Here is an 11,189-nt window from a genome sequence, read left to right on the forward strand (position 1 = left end):
CTCATGTTGTATTCTTTTTTTTTTTTTTAAGATTTTATTTATTGGTTGATGAGAAAGATAGGAGGAGAGAGAGAAAGAACCAGACATCACTCTGGTACATGTACTGCCAGGGCTTGAACTCAGGACGTTTGAGTAGTCAAGAGCTAAATTTATTCACTGCGCCACCTCCTGGACCACTCTCATGTTGTATTCTTAATAAGTTTTGGAAAGCTGGGAGTCGGGTGGTAGTGTAGCAGGTTAAGTGCGGGTGGCAAAAAGTGCAAGGACCGGCTTAAGGATCCCGGTTCCCCACCTGCAGGGGAGTCACTGCACAAGCGGTGAAGCAGGTCTTTCTTTCTCCCTCTCTGTCTTCTCCTCCTCTCTCCTTTTCTCTCTTTCCTATTTAACAATGACGACATCAGCAACAACAACAATAAAAAAAAAAGGGCTACAAAAGGGAAAATAAATATAAAACAATTTTAGGGAGTTGGGCGGTAGCGCAGCAGGTTAAGTGCACATGGGGTGAAGCGCAAGGACCTGCGTAAGGATCCCAGTTTGAGCTCCCAGCTCCCCACCTGCAGGGGGTTGCTTCACAGGTGGTGAAGCAAGTCTGTAGGTGTCTATCTTTCTCTCCCCCCTCTGTCTTCCCTTCCTCTCTCCACTTCTCTCTGTCCTATCTAACAATGACAACAACAGTAATAACTACAACAACAGTAAAAACAAGGGCAACAAAAGGGGAAATAAATAAGATTTTTTAAAAAGTAAAAAAAAAAAAATTTAAAGTTTTGGAAAGCTATCTGGTAACACACTCCCTCATGCCACAATATTCTCTCACCTGAATTTTAATTTTACCAAAATATCTTATGTAACAGAAAATTTGGTTCCTGAGAAATTATCAACTTATTTGATACAAAGATATTAATTGTACAACTTTTTCCCCTCTCAAGGTGGTCTCATGGATTATAACCATTTGGATATTTGGTTCACTAACAATTTTCTTACTGGCCAGAGTTCTTGGTGGAGAAGTAAGTACATAATTTTATAAATAGCCCAATTTGTAAAAGGAAGCTTCATTTTTGATAGTTAGATTCCTTTGATACCAATATTCATTATGTCTCCTTCCTTATCTTTTTTTAAATGAAAGTCTTTTTTATATTCTTTTTTAATCTGTTTATTGGATAGAGAAAGCCATAAATCAAAAGGGAAGGGGAGATAGAGAGACAGAGAGACACCTGCAGCCCTGCTTCACCACTCATGAAGCTTTTCCCCTGCAGGTGGGGACTGGGTGCTCAAACCTGGGTCCTTGCGCACTGTAATATGTGCGCTCAACTATGTGTACCACCACCTGGTCCCATCATCTTCTTTCTTTTTTTTTTGCTTCCAGGCTTATTGCTGGGGCTCAGTGCCTGCACCATGAATCCCACTGCTCCTAGAGGCCATTCCCCCCCCCTTTGTTGCCCTTGTTGTTGTAGCCTTGTGGTTATTATTGTTGTTGTTGATGTCGTTCGTTGTTGGATAGGACAGAGAGAAATGGAGAGAGGAGGGGAAGACGGGGAGAGAAAGATAGACACCTGTAGACCTGCTTCACCGCCTGTGAAGCGAGTCTCCTGCAGGTAGGGAGCCTGGGGCTAGAACCGGGATCCTTAAGCTGGTCCTTGTGCTTTGAGCTGCCATCATCTTCTTATTCTTCCTCTGAACTTCACAATTCCAGAGGAATTCCAGGCCAGTTTTTTTGGGTAGAAAGAGACTAGAGGAGTATAGTGGGCCCCTGACTCAAATCTGACTTGTTTATATGACAAAGCAAGTATATTATTCAAGTGAGCTATCTTGTTGCCTTCATTATAATCATTTCTTGACCTAGAAGCTTTTTTTCCCCCAAGGGGTATAGCTGGGGCTCAGTGCCTATACTTCGAATCCACTGCTCCTGGCAGCCATCTTTTTTCCACTGTTGTTGCTGTTACTGTTGATGCTGCTATTGCTATTGTTGTTGGGTAGGACAGAGAGAAGTTGAGAAAGGAGGAGAAGACAGAGGGGGAGGGGGAGAAAGACACCTGCAGACCTGATTCACAGCTTGTGAAGTGACCCCCCTGCAGGTGGGGCGCCTGGGGCTCATACCGGGATCCTTGCTTGGGTCCTTGCGCCTCCAGAAACCTTTAAGTTAAATTTTGTTTTTAAGATGATCAACATGTCAACATTACAGATACTCAATAAATATAAGAAATTAAAGAGGGAGCAAAAGATAGTTTACCTCTAGGGTACACACTTTACTATGCATCCAGTTTTGAACTCCTGGCCAAATAGGAGTACCTGCTCAGAGGATGTTTCATGAGTAATGGAGCAGTGCTGTGGTATTTCTTTCTTTTCTTCATTTCTTTTCCCTCCCTCATCCTGTTCCTCCCCTCAACTTCCTTCCTTTCTCCTTTTTTTTTTTTTAAGAATTTATTCATTTATTAATGAGAAAGATGGGAAGAGAGAGAAAAAGAAACAGACATCACTCTGGTACATGTGCTTCCGGGGATTGAACTCAGGACTTCATGCTTGAGAGTCCGATACTTTATCCACGGCGCCACCTCCCGAACCACATTCCCCTCTCCTTTTATTTATTAATGAGAAAGATGGAGAAAGAGAACCAGAGCATCACTCTGGAATATATGCTGTCAGAGACTGAACTCAGGGCCTCATGCTTAAGGCTTCAATACTGTCCACTGTGCTGACTCCTGGGTTATATCTTTATCACATTCTGTCATCTAACAGTCTTCACTAGAGTAGTGGAATCATGCAGGCATAAAGCCTCAACGTAATAGCTTTCCAGGGAAGCTTAAAATTTGCACTTTTAAAGATGTTCTTATGCTTTCTAATCTCAGATCTCCAAAAAGATGTCTTTATGTGGGTTACAGTTATCAATATTTACTGTGTTAGAAACTAAAAGGAGGGAGTTGGGCGGTAGCACAGTGGGTTAAGCGCAGGCGGCACAAAGCACAAGGATCCCGGTTCAATCCCCCGGCTCCCCACCTGCAGGGGAGTCACTTCACAAGTGGTGAAGCAGGTCTGCAGGTGTCTATCTTCTCTCCCCCTGTCTTCCCCTCCTCTCTCCATTTCTCTCTGTCCTATCCAACAACAACGACATCAACAACAACAATAATAATAACTACTACAACAAGGGCAACAAAAGGGAATAAATAAATATTTTTTTTTAAAAAAGAAACTAAAAAAGGAGTGGTCTGGGAGGTGGTACAGTGAATAAAGCATTTGATTCTCAACCATGAGGTCCTGAGTTCAGTCCCCGGCAACACATGTGCCAGAGTGGTATCTTGTTCTTTGTCTCTCTGCCTATCTTTCTAATGAATAAATAAACAAATTCTTTAAAAAAAAAAAAAATTAAGAGGAGGGAGTTGGGCAGTAGCGCAGCGGGTTAAGCGCATGTGGTGCAAAGTGCAAGGACCGGTATAAGGATCCCAGTTCAGCCCCCGGCTCACCTGCAGGGGAGTCACTTCACAGGTGGTGAAGCAGGTCTGCAGGTGTCTGTCTTTTCTCTCCCCCTCTCTGTCTTCCCCTCCTCTCTCCATTTCTCTCTGTCCTATCCAACAGCAACATCAATAAAAACAACTAACTACAACAACAATAAAAAAGAAATGTAACAAAAGGGATAAAAACAAACAAACAAACAATAAATTGAGAGGTTTTGGTCCCTGGAGCTGGCTCAGCATTTAGATTATATGTGTGATTCCCTTGATGTGAGCCCTAAGAACACCTAGGAGTACTATGGATGGTACCAAGGGGAGCTCCGGTAATGATTTTATTGGGGAGCTAATGGTTATAGTGCAGTAGTTGATGCATGGTTACAGTTTTTCATCATCTTATGAAATTTCTCTGCAGAGCACTCTCACCAACAACCTAGGTCATTTTATATCATCATGCACACCAGGGCCCCAAGCTTCTCTTAAGTTTTCCTCCTTGTAGATGGGGAGTAGGGGCTCAAACCTGAGTCATTGCACATGGGAATGTGTGTCCTTAACAAGGTCAGCCACCGCCTGGCCCCTTAGAATTTTTTTTACTGAGTACTGCCCAGCTCTGATTGATGTTGGTGCCAGATATTAAACCTGAGGCCTCAGATCCTCACCCATGAGTCTTTTGTATAACCATTGTACTATCTCCTCTGCTAGTAAACATAACATATATACTGTGAAACGAAGTTTATGTTGCTTGATTGTGACATTTGCTTTATGGTTCTGGTCTGGAACCAAGCCCATGGTGTATCTGAAGTGTTATGTACTCTATACTATTGTCACTTAATTTGGTCTTTATAATGTGTTAGCTCTGTCATGTAGTTTGGGACACAGCAGCCTCTAAAAATTATTTTTTTCTTTCATCTATTCTACCTCTCCTCCTATCCGTTCTAGTTTGCTGTTACCACAGCCAGCTTCTCTAGACTTTGAATTTTTCATCTGAATAAATTATTGTGGTCCTGCAATTTAAAGACAGTAGTGACACAGTGTATAGAGGTAAATAGAAGATAATTGGATATATAAGTTTGATCAACAAGAGAAAACAGCTGGAAATGTAGATATGAAAACTAGAAACTTGATAGTTGAAATCCTGGTGGGTTGGTAAGACTAAGAACACAAAGTGACTTCATGATAACTTGAAATATAGATACGGTCTTTTCTTAATTCTTCTTAATTCTCATGTTTGTTGAAATACAACAAAGATTGTGGTTTTTCAGTTGTAATTAAAATGATTATCTTAATTTCTTTGACATTTAAATTTTTGGAAATTTGCAGGTTGCATATGGCCAAGTTCTTGGTGTTATAGGCTATTCATTACTTCCTCTCATTGTAATAGCCCCTATCCTTTTGGTGGTTGGATCATTTGAAGTGGTGTCTACACTTATAAAAGTAAGTAGTGTGTATTGTGAAAACTAATTTTAATCTTTCCCAGTAGCAAAATTATCTGACCAAGGGTATTGCAATCTATAACTGTTTGGCAAACTACTGCTGATATTTGAAACTATGAGTTTTCTCACAGTTTTTATTTATTTATTTAATTTTTGATAGAGACAGAGAGAAATAGAGCAAGAGAGAGAGAGAGACTTGCATCCTTTACCACAGCTTTTGAAGCTTTTCCCTGCAGATGGAGGCTGGGGTAGATAGCATAATGGTTATTCAAAGAGACTCTTATGCCTGTTTCCTGAAATTTTTGACTCTCAGATAAGCATAGCATGTTGCATAAAAGTCATTTGATCAAAAAAAAAGTCATTTGATCCTCTGCATCCTCTATGAACAGAAGTGATAGCTTTCTATAGTATCAGGGTTTTTTTATTTATTAACATTGCTTTTTAAATTATTTATTTACTTAATAGAGATTGAAATGGGGGGAGATAGAGAAGCAGAGAAAGAGAGAGACAGAGAGACATCTGCAGCACTGCTTCAATACTTGTGAAGCTTCCCTCACATCAGTGAGGTCATTTGCCCAGGGAAGGATGAAATCATAGTAGCATCTTGAAGGCTGAAAGGCAGTAAGATATAAAGCTGACAAAATGGGGAGTCGGGTGGTAGTGCAGCGGGTTAAGCATACATAGCACAAGGACCTGCGTTAAGGATCCCGGTTTGAGTCCCCAGCTCCCCACCTGCAGGGGAATCGCTTCACAAACGGTGAAGCAGGTCTGCAGGTGTCTGTCTTTCTCTCCCCCTCTCTGTCTTCCCCTCCTCTCTCCATGTCTCTCTGTCCTATCCAACGATGACGACAACAATAATAACTACAGTAAAACAAGGGCAGTAAAAGGGAATAAATAAATAAATGCAGGACAAAATGATTAATAAACAGGAACCAAAATGTAGGAATAGAACAGATAAGAATAGGGATTTTAGGGTGGAAAGCAAGCTATGAAGTCTATTTTTAGGTATGTTCTTAGGGGCCTATGACTTTAGTAATTTTAGCTTGAGCTTAATAACTAACATGGAGGAGGACTAAAAATATTGTCTGGGAAGATGGTGTCAGAGTTAAGAATAGAACTCGGAAGCTGAATTAGGGCAAAGAGTAGCTCACAAACTTGAAAAAAATATATAAATACAATTGACTATTTACCCTGTTGGTCTGACCCAGGACCCATGTATATTCATATTTAGCACAGGAGCCTGTGTAACCTCTGAGTCCTTGTCATTCTGAGCTCAAAGCCCATGGTCACAGCTGGAAACATTCTAGGCTGCACTCATTTCAGGACCAGTTTTCCTTGAGTGGCAGAGTAGGATGACCGAGTCTCCCTTCAGAGAGTGGGGCATTCCTTACCATTGCTGCTTTATAGTGAGGGTGAGGTCCTAGAGAGGCCTTGAAAAGGGTTTATGATAACATTCCTGATGGAAGTGACCAGTGATGGTGGAGAGGGGGTTCTATTAGAGGGCTAGACCCATCATATCTGTGGGGGAATCATTCTCTGACAACTCCCCAAGTGATGGGGTGGCCTGGTATTGACCAAAAAGGCCATCATTAATTGAGCCAGTCTTTGTCCTTATTCATCCCTGATAGATCTTTCTTTATCTGAAAAGGTTAGGCTTTCTCCCAGTTGTTAAAGCATTGAGTGCCATTTGTTCTATCCAAACCAGTATTAGGTTTATGGGGTCTGGCCTCAAATTAGGGAGGAAATAGACCTAGGGTTTTAGTGGGGTCTAAGTTAATCTCAAGTATTACTGCATTTACTTGTTTGATAACTCTAATAAAGGTTGTTATAGAGACAATAATTGCCCTTCAGTTGACATATATGTTTTTTGCCAGTAAATCTCTTGGCCAATAGTATACAGTGTTTCTCCTAAAGATTATCAAGGGGTGACAGTAATGCTGATGCTGTCAAAAGAGATTAGGAGTTATATCTTACTTGCTTTTGTGTAGTTAGTTGAGTTGCTACTGTGATTGAAGGAAGCGTAGGAGTAAGAGAGGAATGTGTCTGACATAAATAATTGATAACTAATATATAGTTGATAAGAAAATTAATAAACTAATAAATAGTTGATAAGAAAATTTTTGGTACCTTCTTTAGACCATTCTCCTAGACTGCCATTTAGTTTTATTTTTTAATATTTTATTTCTTTTTTAATGTGTGTATAAGAGAGATATCGAGATAAAGAGCAGAAGGTGGCACAGTGGATAAAGCACTGGACTCTCAAGCATGAGGCCCTGAGTTCAACCCCTGGCAGCACATGTACCAGAGTGATGTATAGTTCTTTCTTCCTCTCTTTGTATCTTCTCAATGAATAGATAAATAAAATTTAAAAGGGGGGGATCCAGGAGGTGATGCAGATAAAGCATTGCACACTCAAGCATGAGGTCCGAATTTCAATCCCTGGCAGTACATGTACCAGAGTGATGTCTGGTTCTGTCTCTCCCCATCTTTATCATAAATAAATAATAAATAAATGAGAGAGAGAGAGAGCTAATGATACTAGAGTGTTCAACTCGGATTTATGGTGATGTTGAGGATTGAACATAGGACCTCAGAACCTCAGGCATGAAAGTATTTTTGCATAACCATTATGCTGTCTCCCCAGACTTTTAAAAATTTTTTATTTTATTTTTATTTCAATGAAAGAGCAATGAGAGAGAGACCACTGACCTGAGCACTGCTCAGCTTTGGCTTACAGTGGTGCTGCGGATTGAACCTGGGACCCCAGAGAATCTTAGGCGTGAGAGTCTTGCAATAACCAGCCCCCCTTAATTATTTTTTATTTTTATATTTATTTATTCCCTTTTGTTCCCCTTGTTGTTTTATTGTTGTAGTTATTACTGTTGTTATTGATGCCATCATTGTTTGATAGGACAGAGAGAAATCGAGAGAGGAGGGGAAGACAGAGGGTGTGTCAGCACTCAGCCCCCAGGATTTTCTTTATTTAAAGACTCCTTTATGGTCCGATGGAAGTGCCCAGGTTCAAGCCCCTGCCCCCACCTGCAGGGGGAATGCTTTGTGAGTGGTGAAGCAGTGCTACAAGTGTCTCTCTTTCTCTTTCCCTATTATTCCCTTCCCTCTTGATATCTGGCTGTCTTTAACAAATAAAATAGTGATAATAATAAAAAGACTCACTTATTAATGTTGGTCTGTAGGGAGAAGGAATAGAGCATCACGCTGGCACATGTGTTACCAGGGGTTGATCTTGGGACCACATGGCTTAGACATTTATCCACTATACCGCCTCCCAGCCACACCAGAATTTATATTCATAGATTTCCCAGATGATAGTGCTAAGCACATTTACAAGAATGACCATCAATGAGCAGAAGCCAAGGAACCAAGCAGGGATATAAGTTCTTAGTGTGTCTGTACTAGATGTGCCCCCCAAGCTGAACAGCCTTAACATTTTCTTAATGTTTATTTAATTGATAAGACAGAGAAATTGAAAGGAGAAAGGGTGATAAGGAGAGAGAAAGACATCTGTAGAACTTATAAACTTATCCCCTTCAGGTGGGGACTAGGGCCTTGAACTTGGGTCATTGTGCATGGTAATGTGTATGCTCAGCCAGGTATGCCACTCTACAGCCCCTCTTAATAAGTTTTACACATTATCAGTAAATTTTGCAATTTACCAATATTAGTTGTCAGGGTTGTTTTAAAATAAATATAATGAATGTATTTTATGATGCCCAAAATGTTCCTTGATTTGCTAATATCCTACTTTTGTCTTTTTTGTTTTTTAAAGCTGTTTGGTGTGTTTTGGGCTGCCTACAGTGCTGCTTCACTGTTAGTGGGTGAAGAATTCAAGACCAAAAAGCCTCTCCTGATTTATCCAATCTTTTTATTATACATATATTTTTTGTCCTTATATACTGGGGTGTGATCTAAGGTCATGTATATAAGTAAAAAGAGATAATGTTACATTTATGTGTAAGCTGGGAATTCTTGTTGAAGGGATTAAAACAGACCTATTGTTGGTAAAATTTATATGTTCCAGATGCAAAAGCAAGTATAAGGTATTTTTAAAGAAAACATTTTTTTTTGTATTTAATAGAGCAGTTACGGTTATCGAATTTTCTGTCAGAATTCTAAATTCTGTTTGATTCCTCATATTCCAGTGAATAAAATATGAAAGCATCGTGTTTTTAAGATTGTATCAATATTCACATAAAATCTTGTGCCAAAAGCACGTGGTATAGTGATTACATCTAACTTAAAGGGTAAATATGACAACATCCTGAAAATCTAAAAGTGCAATTTTTTTCTTTAAAGGGGTTCTCCTGCATTTCAGATCCTTGTAGATATATATTTATATTTATACATATATATTTATGAAATAATTCTTATTCACAAAATATATTTCTGAATAACCTAAAAATTAAGATATTTTAAATCAGATGCTTACACTTTAATTTGGCCATTAGTCTTTTTATTTATAAATTTAAATTTGTTTTTACAATTGTATATAATTTTTAAAATCTGTGTGCTTCAGTTTGTCCTTGTTAAGAATTCTTAATAATGACTACAAAATTTTAACAATTGCTAATGTAGATTTGATTTATTTGGGTTTGCTTTTAATAACTATTTTTGAATGTCTAAACACTTGATCTAAAGTTTCTGTTTATCTTTCTGACCAAAGGAATAAGAAGTATAATAGATAAGGTATTCGTTAAATTTGTCAATAAGTAGAGAAAAACAGTAATATTTGTAGCATCAGTAAATATTTTTAAGTAGTACTCCTAAATCATAAAATTTGCTGGGAAAATGATCTTTAGAAATCTTGTGGTCCTGAGCAATGTTATATGAACTAGAAAAAAAATAATAAAATGTTTCCCAGCTGTGTGTTTTGCTTTCTAATACTTTGGCTACTTGATATTATAACAAGTATCAGGAAATAGCATAACTGTTAATTTCACAAGAAAGTGAGAAATTCACTTATTTGACATATTTTAATGAATGAAATTTTTGTTGTGAGTAATTTTAGAAATTTGCCTAAACTTTAATACTGCTTTGTAAAGTTGATAAAATATTTTATGTTGGGAGTTGGGAGGTAGAGCAGCAGGTTAAGCGCATGTGGCGCAGAGCGCAAGGACTGGAGTAAGGATCCCAGTTGAGCCCGTGGCTCCCCACCTGCAGGGGAGTTGCTTCACAGGCGGTGAAGCAGGTCTGCAGGTGTTTGTCTTTCTCTCCCCCTTTTTGTCTTCCCCTCCTCTCACCATTTCTCTCTGTCCTATACAACAACAACGACATCAGTAATAATAACAATAAAAACAAGGGCAACAAAATGGAATAAATATTTAAAAATTTTTAATATATATTTTATGTTCATAAAATAGCAATTACCTCTTACCTGTTAGGAAATTATTGTATTGCCTTTTCTGATCTCATCTGGAAGAGTTATTAGCTGGTATCCTCAAAATGAAAAGGTGTGGACACCTTTTGGTATGTATTCCTTTCACAGTCATATCCATTAAGAGATATTCAGAGGGGGCTGGGCGGAAACGCAGCATGTTAAGTGTACATGATGTGAGGCGGAAGGACCGCCTTAAGGATCCCAGTTCTAGCGCCCGGCTCCCCACCTGCACAGGGGGATGGTTTCACAAGCAGTAAAGCAGGCCTGCACGTATCTTTCTCTCCCCCTCTTCATCTTCCCCACTTCTCGATTTCTCTCTGTCCTATCCAACAGCAGCAGCAGCAATCACAACAGTGGCAACAAAATGGGAAAAAATGGCCTCCAGAAGCAGTGGATTCATAGTACAGACACAGAGCCTCAGTGATAACCCTGGAGGCCAAAAAATAAGAGAGATTCAGCAACTCTAAAATAAGCCTACAGGTTACCCACGTACAAGGCCTATCTCCTTCACCTATAAAAAAGAGAAAGAAAGAAAAGATTATTCTATGTAGCTGGAAAAGTGGGGCTACCTTTGGGACAGAATGATGAGAAAATTATATGCAGATTTAGGGAAACATAGTAATAAACAAGGAAATAGAACCTCTAAAGTGTAAAATAGTGTGAGATAACAAGGACAACTATAATGACTGAAGTGTCAGCTTTAAGAGTACCTGGGGGAAGTTGCACAAGGACTGGCTTAAGGATCCCGATTTGAGCCCCTGGCTCCCCACCTGTAGGGGGGGTCACTTCACAAGCAGTGAAGCAGGTTAAAAAAAAAAAAGAGTACCTGGTTGAGCGCACTTTACAGTGCACAGGGACCCGGGTTCAAGCCCCTGGTCCCACCTGCAGGGGGAAGGCTTCATGACTGATGAAGCAGGGCTG

The 11,189-nt window shown here is 39.5% G+C and overlaps 1 protein-coding gene across 2 annotated transcripts in view; it reads left to right on the plus strand.

The window, feature by feature from the left end:
• The window catches only part of YIPF4 (Yip1 domain family member 4), a 35,430-nt gene extending 25,658 nt beyond the window's left edge, over positions 1–9,772 (plus strand). Inside the window, exons 4-6 of one of the 2 annotated variants that reach the window (XM_007538700.3) lie at positions 927–1,004; positions 4,761–4,874; positions 8,661–9,772. In XM_007538700.3, the coding sequence (XP_007538762.2) occupies positions 927–1,004; positions 4,761–4,874; positions 8,661–8,798 (330 nt within the window). In that variant the 3' untranslated portion in view covers positions 8,799–9,772. The remainder of the gene's footprint in view (positions 1–926; positions 1,005–4,760; positions 4,875–8,660) is intronic. The other variant, XM_060186834.1, reaches the window with a different exon arrangement.
• The last annotated feature ends 1,417 nt before the right edge of the window (positions 9,773–11,189 follow it).

This window comes from Erinaceus europaeus, chromosome 3 (assembly GCF_950295315.1).
Source record: "Erinaceus europaeus chromosome 3, mEriEur2.1, whole genome shotgun sequence".
NCBI classification, from domain to species: Eukaryota; Metazoa; Chordata; class Mammalia; order Eulipotyphla; family Erinaceidae; genus Erinaceus; species Erinaceus europaeus.